Below are 14,751 nucleotides of genomic sequence, written 5' to 3' on the forward strand. Positions count from 1 at the left end.
CAAACCCAGGCTGACTGTATGTTTAGATATCAATAAATTAATGACTTTCAGAAGAAAAGTTAAGTGAATACTCGTGTAAATTATGTGTTAGAATTAGCCTAAGGAAACTTCCTGAACCCAGAAGTCACATGGACAAGATGGACATATTTATAGCATGTAAAAATCAAACAGATGGAGGAGGAAGGGAGCAAGATGGAGAAATGGAACTGTCCAGTGATCATCCTCCTGCAGAAAATCAATGTGAAAAACTATCCTTGTATGAAAATACCGTCACTTGAGAGAAGGAAACCAGGTGAGAGGCCATGGTACCCGGTTATAGCATGAAAATAAGAAAAGATGCATTGAAGACGGTAGTAAAGACAGTTTTACATTGCCCATATCACCCCCTCCCCAACCTTCAACAGCACAGCATGGAGACAGATACCATCCACCTGGAGGACAGAGAGAGTGGCAAGCATAGGACATTGCCTGAGAACCCAGTATCAGGCCTTCCACACTATACGCCACCACTTGACAAATGCCCATGGCATGTAGCCCCAGATGCGGAGATGGTACTTGTGGAACCAAGTCTCTAGACCCACCCTGGCACCAGACAGGAAGCCGCAGCCACATCAAAACAAACTCAATACCTGGCCCACATCTCTGCCAGTGATTCTACTGGTCTTATGCTCAGAATATTCTACAGCAACAGGGAGTCCTCTGAATGGAGCCTTGGATTCCAGACTCTCAAGGCACCAGCCTCAATAGCTAAGGGAGTGCATGCCATTGTAGCATCTGTCGCTGTGTCCCGGGGATTGGGAAGCCCCCAAGTGCTTCAATAGCTGCAGTGTTCACAAACATAAGGACCAAAAGAGACCTATATAGAGTTTCCGGACAGGCTTACTGCTAAAGGATGTCCCCTAAAAGCTAGACTGCAAAGACTGAAATGAATACCTACTTCTTCAACACACAGATATAAACACATGACCACAAAGATCAAGAACAATAAGGAAAACATGACATCACCAAACTGACAAAACAAGGTGCCAGTGATTGAACCTAGAGAGATAGGAATGCATGAGCTGTTTAACAAATAATTCAAAATATCTATTTTCTACATGCTATGTGAACCTTGAAAATAATTACAGAGAAATGATTCAGAATTTATCAGAGTAATTTGAAAGAAAGATTGAAAGAATTTTAAAAAAATAAACAAATCAAAAAGTCGAAAAATACAATGAAAGAAGTACACAATAGAGAGCATCCACAGGAAAATTGATCGAGCAGAATAAAGAATCTGTAAACTTGGAGACAGCTTCATTAAAAATATACAGTCACAGGAGACAAAATTAAAAGGAAGGACACGGAATGAAAAAAAACTTACTGAATTTCTGGGACAATTATCAGCAGAGCAATAGTATGAGTCATTCATATTCTAGAGGGAGGAATGAAAAAGAGGTAGAAAGGTTATTTAAAAAATAATAATGGGGAGCCATCCAAACCCAGAGAAAGTTACAAACATCTAGGTACTGGATGACCAAAGTTCTGCATTCAGATACAATCCAAATAAGATTACCTCATGACATATTAAAATCAAACTCTCAAAGATGAAAAATAAAGAAAAAATCCTGAGAGCAGCAAGAGGAAAGAAGCCAATCACATATTCCAATATGCCTACCAGAAGACTTCTCAGCAGAAGCATAACAGGCTAGGAGAGAGTGTGATGATATATTCAAGGAGAGCAAGGAAAAAATGTCTAACCAAGAATAATGTACCAAGGAGTAAAGCGGAGATAAAGACTTTTACAGAGAAATCACAGCTGAGGAACTTCCTCACCACCACAACTGTCTTATAAGAAATCCTATGGAGAGTTCTTCCAACTGACGTAAGGGATGCTAATGAGTAATGCAAAAATATCTGAAGGTATAAAACTCACTATTAAAAGTAACCACACACATTCACAATATTCTATTAAGGTAACGGTGGTGTCCAGATCACGTATATCTCCCATGTAATGGTTAAAAATGGAACTAGTAAAAATAAAATACGTACAATAATCCATTAAGGGATATAAAATATAAAAAGTTGTAAAGTGTAAAATAGAGAACTCAAAATCTGGGCATGGAGTTAAATGGTAGAGTGTTGGTATTTTGTGATCAAAGTTATATTATCAATAAATAAACTGTTGTGATTATGTTTTTGTATGCCCCATGCTAACCACAAAGAAAAAATCAAGTAATAGACACATTTTAAAATATCTAGGAAACAAAACATACTAATGGAGAAAAATCTCTTATCCATCAAGAAAGACAGTAAAAGAGAAAGAAAGGAAGAAATTACCAACAAAATAAGTAGAAAAAAATCTAAATGACAACAGTAAATCTTTACCTATCAATAATTAACTTGATAGAAATGGATGACATTCTTTAACTAAAATACACAGAGTAGCTGAATGGATTTAAACAACAACAACAACCAACCTAGGAGAGAACCACTTCTCCTTAAAGGACATTCGTAAACTGCAAGTGAAGACATGAAAAAAAGACATTCTTCCATGTAAAGGGAAACCAAAATAGAGCAGGAGCAGCTAACCTAATTTCAAATAAAATAGGCTTTAAATCACAAACTGTAAAAAGAGACCAAGAAGATCATTATATAATGGTGAAGGGGTCAATTCATCAAGAGGATATAATGATTTCCAAAAATATGCATCCAACATAGCAGCACCTAAATATATGAAGCAAATATTAAGGTCCAAATGCTGAGATAGAGTGCAATGCAATAATAGTAGGGGACTTCAACACCCAGCTTGCAGCAATGAACAGATTGTACCGATAGAACATTGACCCCCAAAAAGTCGGATTTATCTGCACTCCAGACCAAACGGACCTAACAGTCATTTACAGAACATTCCATCCAAATACTCCAAAACACATATTCTTCCAACTGCATGTGGAACATTCTGGAGGACAGATTATGAGTCAGGCCATAAAACAGGTCTTAGCAAATTAAAGGAGTTTGAAACAATATCAAATCACTTCTCTAACCGCAATAGTAAAATACTAGAAATGAATAAAAGTAGGAACTTTGGAAACTTTAGAAGTGAATGGAAATTAAATAACATGTCCTAAATAACGAATGGGTCAATGAAGAAATTAAAAGCAAAGTGTAAACGTTTCTTGGGATAAAGCAAAATGAAGGCACAACATATGAAAACCCATGAAATACAGCAAAAGCAAATCTAAAAGTGAAGTTTACATCAATAACGCCTACCTCAAAAGAAAAGATATATCTTCAATAAACAACCTCACACTGCACCTTGAGGAACTAGAAAAAAATGCAATCCGAAAGTAGGAGGACAGAAATCATAAAGGACAGAGCAGAAATAAATCAAATAGATATGAGAAGAACAATACAAATATCAATGAAACAATCAGTTGGTTTCTTGAAGAGGTAAACCAAATCAACATAACTTTAGACAGACTAAGGAAAAAAGTAAGAAGATTCAAATAAATAAAAGCAAAGATGAAAAAGGAGACAGCAAAACTGACATCACCAAAATAAAACGCATCATAAGGACTATTATGAACAATCATCTGTCTACAGTAGGACAAGCCAGAAGAAATGGATATATTCCTGGACACATGCAACCTACCAAGAAGTAATGGTGAAGAAATGGAAATTCTGAACAGACCATTAACAAGTAAGGAAAGTGAGTCCGTAATAAAAAATCCCCCATCAATGAAGAGTCTAAGACAGAATGGTTTCCCTTCCTAATACTACCAAAATTTATATATAAAAAAGAAGTAATAGCTATACTTTTAATACCATTCCAAAAAAAAAAAAAAAACCGACAAGAAAGGAACACTTCCAAATGCATTTTATCACACCCGCATTACCCTGGTAGAAAACCCAGACAAGGAAACACAAAGAAGAGAAAAGCAAAGAAAACCACATGCCAAAATTCCTGACGAACACAGTTGCAAAAATCGTTAAGAAGGTGTTAGCAAACCAAATTACACAGCTCATTAAAAACACCATTCATCATGTTCTAGAGGGATTCATCCCTGGGATACAAGAAAGTTTCAACATACACAAATCAATAAATGTGCTATATCACATGAACAGAATGAAACACAAAAGCCATAGGATCATTCCAATTTAAGCAGGAAAAGCATTTAACCGAATTCCACATCCCTTCATGATAAAAACTCCACAAGTTAGATATAGGAGGAGTGCACCTCAATACAGTAAAGGTCATATATGATAAAACCACTTGTAACATCATTTTCTGAATGGGGAAATGTTGCAGGCTTTTCCTCTAAGACCTAAAACAGACAGAAATGCCCACTTTTGCCCTTTCTATCGCACATAGTTCTGGAAGTACTAGTCAGAGAAATTAGGCAAGAAGAAACAAAAGGCATCTAAATTTAAAAGGAAGAATTTAGATTGGCCCTGTTTGCAGATGGGAAGCTCTTACATATAAATAACCCTGAAGACACCACCAAAAACCTCCAAGGTCTAATAAACATATTCAGGAAAGTGGCACGATACACAACCAACATATAAGAATCAGTAGCATTTCTATACACCAATAGAGAACTATCAGAAAAAGATATCAAGAAACAATCCCATTTAAAACACCTTCAAAAAAATAAAACAGGAATAAATTTCACGAAGGAGGTGAAGGATTGCAATGTCGAAAACTATAAACCATTGACGAAGCCTTAGGTTTTGCCTAAGAGTCAGCTTATCTGCTTCTTGTGCTAACAGGGCCGTTGCTGCCAGGGACCTTAGACATGGGGGCCAGCCTTTGCAAACCCCGTCTAGTTGTTTTGAGAGATAGGCCACTGGCCTTGGCCAGGGCCCTACAGTCTGGGTTAAAACTCCAACTGCCTTTTTTTTTTTTTGACACACAGAGTGTAAAAAGTTTTGTCAGGTCAGGTAGCCCCAGGGCTGGGGCCAACCTGAGTTTTTCTTCTAACTCATGAAAAGCTTGTTGCTGTTGGTTGTAATAGATGTAGTTTATCTAATTTATATTTTTATTAACTGTCATCTATCAAAATATTGACTTAAATTCTGTAACTCTTTGATTTCAAGCTTTAAATTGATCTGGTATTCCTTGCGGGGCTCCAGTTGCGTCTAAATAGATGTGAGAATTGAAAGACCTATAAGGGGCTTCTCTCACTTTACGATGTCTTATTTTTTTTTTTCCTCTGGTTGATGAAATGCCAGGGTAAAAGGGATAGCCAAATGGACTAAAGCACAAGTGCCACTCTAATTATTCAGCAGAGTGCCCAGTAAAGGTCCACCACAATACCACCACACATTCACTCGGGGATGAACAAGGGCTGACTGATAAGCTCTTGAAAATTCTAGGCCGGGCGCGGTGGCTCAAGCCTGTAATCCTAGCACTTTGGGAGGCCGAGACGGGCGGATCACGAGGTCAGGAGATCGAGACCATCCTGGCTAACACGGTGAAACCCCGCCTCTACTAAAAAATACAAAAAACTAGCCGGGCGAGGTGGCTGGCGCCTGTAGTCCCAGCTACTCGGGAGGCTGAGGCAGGAGAATAGCGTAAACCCGGGAGGCGGAGCTTGCAGTGAGCTGAGATCCGGCCACTGCACTCCAGTCTGGGCGACAGAGCGAGACTCCGTCTCAAAAAAAAAAAAAAAAAAGAAAATTCTTAAGCTCATCGCATCCCTTCAGGTCTCCAAGGAATGCTAAGTTTCCTCCCTGTTGTGAGAGACATGAAGTGAACTTTAGTGTTGGGAGATGGAGGCTGGAAGGCCCTTGGGGGCTGACCCGCAGGATGCTGGACTTTGGGATATAGCAGAGAGAGCTTGGCATGACTTGTTACTCCAGGCTGTAGAATCCTGGAAAAGAGCTACCATGCAGCCCATGCCTGGTCGACTGGAGGGCCACCTTAGTGGAAGGGGGACAATCTTGGCCTCTGGCCTGCCGTGTGCACAAGTATAATAATTGCTTTTGTTTAACGTGTGGATGGAATATTTGATCCATTCCAACCAGGCATTTGCATCTTGGTATGCTGTTTTAATTGCCAAAGTTTGTTTTAAGTCTTCAACTTCTATGATCCCCTAGTAAAATGAATGTTTCCTTTAGCACTTATTAGTTTTTAGACCAAAGAAAGCTAAACACCATTTTATATTTAATAATGCTTCTTGTATGATTTTTATACCAGATAAGCTAAATTTTACCTTTATATTAGTGTTATTAATGTTAAACTTAATTTTAATAAAACCTTGTAGACATATTCATCTAATTTTTCATGTTTGACCATAAGGTAAGATTTTATAGACTATTTTTAACCTTTTATAATCTTTGTGGAAGAGCAGGTTAGTGCTTTAAGAAAAAACTGTTGCATTCTTACTTTAATGTCCAGTTCACAGGAAACTGGACAATACCTTTTTAACTTTAGCTAATATGTTTACACACAGAATTTTATTTACAATTAATGTTTTAAAACTTGTTTAAACTTTCAAAGCAATAATTTTTTTAACCTTTTAATGTAGGTAAAAATCCACATTCTTATGCCTCTTTATAATCCCTTTACCAAAGGCATATTTTACTTTTCTTATACACCTTGCACATAAACTCTTTCTTCAATAGTACTCAGGAGGCTTTATTACTTTTAAATTATACAACATTTTTTGCATAAATTTTTTAATAACATTTTTGCTTTCACAGTTTTTGCAGACAATTCTTTGACATGTCTCAACTTTCTGACTTATTACAAACTTTTTTCTTTAAACAACCAGTTAATTTATTTCAGGACAAGAATTTACCATATAACACTCTTTTTACATAAATTTCACCTCCCCCCTTTTTTTCTTTTTTTTTTTTTTTTTGAAGATAACCATTTTTTTTTTTTTTTTTAAGCGAAGTTTTTTTATGTCTGTGGACTAGACTGTCTAAGGTCACAAGATTAGAAGTTACTATAATACATGTTACACTGCTAACTTTTAGCAAACTTTACTTTTGTTGAAAACCTTGTAAGTTTGGGATTTCAATTATCCTTTGCTGTTAATAAGACCTTGTTTAGTCTAAATTAACTTAGAATTGGTATAGATGGCCCACACCCCCGCCTTTGTTTTTCAGATACTTCTGAACTGGTGAGGTGTGCTTACAATGAGGTTTCTTTTAAGTTACTTTTTAATTTTTTTTTCTGTTAGCAAAGCAGCTTACAGACTGAATGCATCTGGGCCATCCGCGGGTTACTGGGTTAAGAATTTTTGACAGAAAGGCCTCAGTACTTTCGGGATACGCCCTTGTTTACACTGACAACAAAGTGGTAATAGAGTGTTACAGGGTTACGGAGGCTATCTTTAATTATCAATTGTAGCGGTTTTAAATTTACCTTGGCTTTTAAAGGAATAGGGTATACTGTTTTTTTCTTAACTGCTTGTATATTTCTCTCTTTCTCTTTTTCTTGACTCCTTCTTTGTCTCTCTGTCTCTTCCTCTCTGTCTTTTCCTCTCTCTCTTTGGCTCTTTTTCTCTCTGTCTCTTTCCTCTCTTTTTTTTTCTGCTGGTCTTTCCTTTCCTCTGCCAGCCGCTTATGCTGCTGTTCTCTTAACTACCGTGGGGGAATGGGGTCTAAAACCAGCTGTAACTCTCTATGTACTGAAACTGGTCTGCCTACCCTGGCTTACAGGTTACCTTGTGCCATACGTTTGAAACAAGGGACCTGTCCAGGCTTCCTTCTGATGGCCAACCTACCTCTAATGCTGGCCTGTCTATTTCACACAAAGTTCTAAGTTTTCCTGGTGTCATAGTAACACCGTAATCTCCCTTAAATCCTTTCTTGAAATTTTTCAACATAGTTCCTAGTGGGGTGGGCTTACTTTGTGCCTGACCCATGTCTCCTCGAAACAAAACACCACACTCACACCACATGCACACTACAAAACAAAGAACGGGTAAAAGGGCACACACACACTTTTATCGTTTACGCCAAACCAGAATCAAAACCAAAATCAGAGTATCAAGAAATCCAAGCCAGGTCAAAACCAAAACCAAAGTATCAAGCAATCCAAGTCAAGTCAAAAACAAAAACCAAAGTGCTGGTATAGGCACGTCGTGGGTGATCAGGCCAGCTTCCACTCAAATGGAGTAGGCAAGTTCCCAAGACCAGTCCTGTCAAGCAATTCAAACTAAGTCAAAACCAAAACCAAAGTGCCAATAAAGGCATGGCGTGGGTGATCAGGCCCCGCTTCCACTCAAATGGAGTGGGCAAATTCCAAAGATTAGTCTTACCAAGTTTTAGATGTCTGGACTCCAAGTGCCAGTTCCTTCCCAGTGTTCAGCCACTGCGTTGATCCTCCATGGGGGCCTGCCACACACTGCTCTGGCGAGGCATCCCACTGGGGCAAATGCCTACCCGGAGTGCTCTCAGGATCCGCGTTGCTCCAGCTGGTTGGAGTCCCCCTCAGGGATGTTCCACTGTGCAGGCTAAGGCCGCCTAAGGAGCTGCCTCGACTGTCCATTAATCACCTCGCTTCCCGGTCAGGGAACCAAGAAATGTAGTAGGATGAGCCGCGGACAAAACCCCTCTGACACTGAGATAGTGAAGGGAGTGGCTTTAATCAGCTGGGAGCATCTGCCCGCTAGCGTCTTAAAATCCAAGCTTATCAGGTGCTCAACTTCTGTCCCTTTTAAGGGCTCACAACTCTAAGGGGGGTCCTTGTGAGAGGGTCGTGATCGATTGAGCAAGCCAGGGGGTACGTGACAGTGGCTGCAAGCATCGGTGGTCAGAGTGAAACAGAACAGAACGGGAGGTTTCACAGTGTCCTTTCATACAATGTCTGGAATCTGTAGATAACATCAGTTGCTAGGTCAGGAGTCGAATTTTAACTACCAGGCTTAGGTCAGGCAGGCACAGGTCTGGTTCCTTGGTTTCGAGTCTGGTTTCTAGGGGCCAGACTACCTGCCTTTAGTTTCACTTCTCTTTCCTTTTCTGAGCATAAAACAACATAAAACAATATGAGAGGGTCTCTCTCTTCCCTCACATTGGCAATCTATACATCTAGTAAGGGGTCAGTTTCCAAAATGTATGAGTAACTCCAACGACTCATAGCAAGAAAACAAATAATCCTATTAAAAATGAGCAAATTCTTGAATAGCCATATCTCAAAAGGAGACATACAAATGGCCAACAGGCATATGAAAAAACAAAACAAAAAAAAAACGCTCACGTTTTCTAATTATCAGGACAATGCAAATCAAAACCACAGAGATACCGCCTGACACATATTAGAATGACTAACATTAAAAAGAAAAGTGATGACAAGTATTGGCAAGGATGTGGAGAAATTGGAACCTTTATGCACGGTTGGTGGGATGTAAGTTGTTACAGTCATTATGGAAAACAGTATGGAAGTTCTCCAAAATGTTAACAGTGGAACTATCAAATGAACCCATGAATCACATGAATCCATGAACTACTGAGCATGTATCCAAAGACAGTGTCATCAATGTGTCAAAGAGATATCATCACTTCCATGCCTATTGCAGCCCTATTCACAATAGCCGAGAAACGAAAGCAATCTAAGTGTCCATCTGTGGATGAGTGGATAAAGGAAATGTGGTATAAATACACAATGGAATACTATTCAGCCATAAAACAGAACAAAATCTTGCCATTTGGGACAACATGGATGAACCTGAAGAATGTAAGTGAAATAAGCCCGTCACACAAACACAAATAACTGCATGGGCTCATTCATATGCAGAATATAAAAATTTGACCTAATAGCAGTGTAGAGTAGAATGGTGGTTGCTAGATGCTTGGGTTGTTAGGGTTGATGGAGGAATAAGGAGATGTTGGTGAAAGGACATATCATTACCGTTATATAGAAGGAATCTTTTTTACTGTCCAGAATGGGTGAATATATACAAACAGAAAATGGATAAGTGATTTCCTGGGGCTGGATGTTGCGGGGGGAGAGGACAGTTGGGGGAGCAGGCAGAAATGGGAAAAGACTATGAATGGTTATGGAGCTACCTTTTTGAGTGATGAAAATGTTCTAAAATTGTTTGTGGTGATGGTTGCCTAACCCTGTGAACAAACTAAAAACCACTGAATTGTACCCTGTAGATGGGTGAATTGCATGGTGAATCACGTGACTTATATCTCAATAAAGCTGTAAAAGAATGAAAGACATAAAGTAAAGACAAAAGATAGTATCAGAGGAAATACTACAAGGGCTTCATATACAGACTTTCCTATTACAAATCTAATTTTTCTACCATAGAGATAGCTGTAAATGTCCCTATTGTATAAGTAGGTCCAAGAAAGGAAACTTGCTGTAATCTCATTAAAATCCTTAATAATTCCAAATGAGCAATGTGACTGCTTTTCCCTTCTCATATTTGCAAAGATTTCAGATTGATAGTATTGTTGTCCTTGCCTATATGGGCAGATGGGCAGTCTCACCACCTATTGCTGAGAGAATCAATTAGTACAGTAGAGCTGAAGAATAATTTCATAATAGCCACTGAATGGGTAAATATCTGGACTCAGGTGCTATTCTCAGGACTCCATAAATCTGCCAAATATTATTGAATTGTACCCTTAAGAGAGTTCTGTGATTTGTGAACTATACCTCCATGAAGCTCTTTTTAAAATGTTTACAAGGCACATGGTTTCACATAGTAATTCCACTGCTATGGATGCACAGCACAGAAAATGTTTTTTTACCTGATAAGAGAAGTTGCAGGATTTTATAGAGTTCAATAATTATTATTGTTACCCATATTGTTTAAAGATTAGAAGAATAGATAAGTGATTTTTATGTTTTAAAGCAGAAATCACTACAAATATTGGAACAGAAGAACCTACAGCTTCAGAGGGGTGGGGCTTCAAATTGCAGTTGACATCCACTCTATGGATCACAGCAGAGATGCTGGATTAATGCAATAGAAAGATGGAGAAAGAAAACCCATTGGGATAAGACACAATTCCCAAACTCATGCACATCTCACCTTGATTGCTCTCAATCCGTAAAGTGGTTTATCTTCTTCCACAACCACATTAACTTTTTGTCCAACTTTTAGAGGCACGTCGCCAGTCACAACATCACTACTGAAGTAGATCGACTCATCAATCATGCCATAATCATCACAGAAACTTGTGACAACTCCCTGCACAGTTGTCAACTCAGTGTCACCTACAAGATAAAGAAACAAAAGTCACATTATTAGCCTCAAATACAAACATCTACTACAAATATGTCTTACACTCACCATCTGCATAAACCTGGGCAGAGAAGTTTTTTAACGTCTCTGATCTTATTTTCATCTGTCAATCCACAACAATCAAAATTTCGCCTAATAGGGTTGTTGTAGTTTTCTTTTTTTAATTTTAAAATATTTCTAATATTTTTAATTTTTAAATTTTCAATTAATTTTTAATTTTTTGAGCAGAGTCTGGCTCTGTCACCCAGGCTGGAGTGCAGTGGCGCGATCTCGGCTCTCAGCAACCTCTGCCTCCCAGGTTCAAGTGGTTCTCATGTCTCAGCCTCCCATGTAGCTGGGACTACAGGTGCGTGCCACCACACCCGGCTAATTTTTGTGTTTTAGTAGAGACGGGATTTTGCCATGTTATCTCAGGCTGGCCTCAAACTCCTGGACTCAAGTGATTCACCAGCCTGGAACTCGCAAGGAGCTGGGAATAGAGGCATGAGCCACCTGCCCACCTTGTATTAACTGACACATGCACATGAACTGTTGAGAGCTGTGGAGTGCCTTGCACAAGAGAGTGTAAATGTTACCTGTTATCACCATATATACATATGAGAGTCTTTAAGCTTCTGTTCCTGTTATATCCCTTCCTCATTATCACCAACATAATGAGTAGCATCTTGTATAGATACTTAACCATCTCAGCAGACAAAGCACTAAAAGGTATCTGGAGATTGATGGCCAGCCCAAAACGGCATCCAAAAGGTCTAGGTCTCCTTCTCTTTCTCCTTCTCCTCCTCCTCCTCCTCCTGCTCCTCCCTTTTCTTTCTCTTTCTTTCTTTCTTTTCTTTCTTTCTTTCTCTCTCTCTCTTTCTTTCTTTCTTCTCTCTCTCTCTCTTTCTTTTTTTTATTCTACACAAGCCTAGCTGACCAGCAATATTTAGGGATCTGACCTCAGCAGCCCACCCGCACGATGGGTTCTCTGCTCTCCTACAGGATCAGATATGTATGAGGCATCCACTTGGCTTCAAATTAAATTTCCGCTTGGGATACAAGCCTAAATTCACTCGCAATTAGGGATTTTCTCGCCTACTGGAAATATAAACAGGCATGTGCTGCACAACCACGTTGGGGGAAGCCACAGGCGGTACAGTCTCCAAGGTGGTCTCTGACAGCGCCTTCCCACTTTAGATGGACAGGAGACTTTGGGAGTTGGTTCTCAGGGACTTGTTGGGGACGCAGGACGCCTACCCATGCACGCACAGAAGATGGAGCCGCCGTCCCGTGCTGTACTCGCCAGAGCCACCGGATCCTCATATCGGGGGTGAGGAGAGACCCTATTGGGAGGCTTCTGGGGTGGGGGACAAGGGAACACACAGAGGAATACCTTCTAGGAGCCCCTGCTGCTGTGGGCCCTGCTGCTGTGGACCCTGCTCCTGTGGGTCCTGCTGCTGTGGACCCTGCTGCTGTGGGCCCTGCTGCTGTGGTCGCTGCTGCTCTGTGGGGTCAGCCGTAGTCCGGAAAAAGGCCAAAGCACTTCTCAGAAGCCTGAGCATCGTCCCCGTTGTCACCACCGGCCTGGGCACCACTTGTGACAGATGAAGCACGAGGTCTCCTCCGTAAGGGAATCCCTCAGGTCACGGCGTCTCCTCAGGGACTCGCCTCCTGCTTCTCCTCCTCAGCCTCCGTGGGATGGGACCCAGCCGTTAGTGAGCCCCCCTCAGGAAAGCCAGAGAAACCACAGCCACCTGAGGAGCTGGCAGATGCCCCTCTGGCTCCTCCCTCTGAGCATGCGCCCCTCAGGGTCTGCTTCTACCACTGTCCAGCCAATGGGCATGCAGTGGGTGGGCGGGCAGGTTCCTGTCGCCACTAAGAGGTGATGGGCATGAACATCATGGCTCCTCCCATCAAGGCTGAGGGCGCCATTAGGATGGCCTGGGGGAAATGGCTTGGGGGCTTGGGTTCTGCGTGTACTCAGGGCATATGGGGCTCTTCTCTTGGGTTCCCTGGGAGGATGGGTGCCTGAAACACTGACTGTGCAACCAAAAATCCTGCTCCTGCCCTTGTATTCATGGTGCTTAGCATAAGGACTGACCACTCAGTGGGTGGTCAATCGTTACTGCTCAGTAGGGATCAATTTTGTGGAGAGAAGGCATCATGTGGGTAGGCAATGTTTTAGTGATAGCAAGTATGTGTCTTTTGTACTAGGACTCCCATTTTGAGTCCAGTGATAATTTATAGTAGAATCCTTTTATAATCACTGCTACCATGTACTCATTGTTTACCTAATTATACCTACATTATCCTGCTATATACATTACCCTTATTCATTCATTCAGCAAAAATTTATAGAGCACTAACTGTGAGCCAGACACTGTTCTGTGTTCTTAAAATTTGTTAGTGAATGAATGAGTCAAGAATCTTGGCCCCGTGAGGGTAGTTTTTTCACAGGATGACAAAAGGGCGACACTAAGCATCACATAATAAAATGTATGATATGTTGGAAGACAATAAATGCCGTGGAAAAATACGGCAAGACAAGAGGGATCCACAGTGCTGGGCATGGGGGGTTGGATTGCACTTTACAATAGCATGGTCAGAGTAGCCCTCATTGGAAAGCAATAGTTGAGAAAGATGTTGGAGTTAGTCAGGCAGCTATTTTGGGGAGAGTCATTCAGACGGAGGGCTTAGTTTGTGCAAAGACCATACAGCAAGACTGTGCCTGATGTGTTCAAGGAAAAGTCAAGTGGTTGGAGCAGAGGCAGTGAGAGCTAGAAGAGTAGGAAGTATGGTCGGACAGGTAATAGTGTTTCAGGCTGCGCATGGCCTTGTGGGGCACTGGAGTATCTCTGGCTTTTATTGTCCATGATGTGTAACGTCCCTGAAGGGTTTGGAGCCTTCCAGGGATCACTCCAAGTGCTTGGTTGTGAACAGGCTGGAAGAGGTCACAGCATGAAGCAAGGCAAACAGTTAGGGGCAAGCAGGAGCTGTGGCAGCACTAGGTCCCTGTGAATGTCGTCATTCAAAAGCAGCCCCACACCCTGTGGAATTACAGAGCAGTCCACGTTAGACTTAAGAGATGCAAGGGCCATGACTTCCACTACCTCCCATTTAATTCTGCAGTTTGGTTGATGTGGAAGAATGGTCTCTGGGAGTTATAATGCATTATGATAAGCCCAATCAGCTGGTGATTCAGTCACAGCCGGTGTTTCACAAACTTCCTCACCGGACTGAGGATCACCTGGGAGGCAGCAGTTCAGCTGGGAGGTGAGGCGGGGATTTGTTGCAGGAAGTCAGGGACCCCGAACAGAGGGACCGGAGGGACCGGCTGAAGCCGCAGCAGAAGAACATAAATTGTGAAGATTTCATGGACATTTATTAGTTCCCCAAATTAATACTTTTTTAATTTCCTATGCCTGTCTTTACTTTAATCTCTTAATCCCGTCATCTTCTTCGTAAGCTGAGGAGAATGAATGTCGCCTCAGGACCCTGTGATTGCATTAACTGCACAAATTGTTTGTAGAGCATGTGTGTTTGAACAATATGAAATCTGGGCATCTTGAAAAAAGAA

General features: G+C 40.9%; 1 protein-coding gene across 1 annotated transcript; it reads right to left on the reverse strand.

The window, feature by feature from the left end:
• Positions 1-9,659: 9,659 nt before the first annotated feature.
• Positions 9,660-14,540, reverse strand: LOC108583690 (cancer/testis antigen 55-like). The gene is made up of 2 exons (XM_017953860.3): positions 12,568-14,540; positions 9,660-11,167 (listed from the first exon to the last, which is right to left on the reverse strand). Exons 1-2 carry the CDS (start codon positions 12,734-12,736, stop codon positions 10,968-10,970), a joined length of 369 nt encoding a protein of 122 aa, XP_017809349.2. The 5' UTR covers positions 12,737-14,540; the 3' UTR covers positions 9,660-10,967.
• Positions 14,541-14,751: the final 211 nt, after the last annotated feature.

The sequence above is a fragment of the Papio anubis genome, chromosome X (assembly GCF_008728515.1).
Source record: "Papio anubis isolate 15944 chromosome X, Panubis1.0, whole genome shotgun sequence".
Classification (NCBI taxonomy): Eukaryota; Metazoa; Chordata; class Mammalia; order Primates; family Cercopithecidae; genus Papio; species Papio anubis.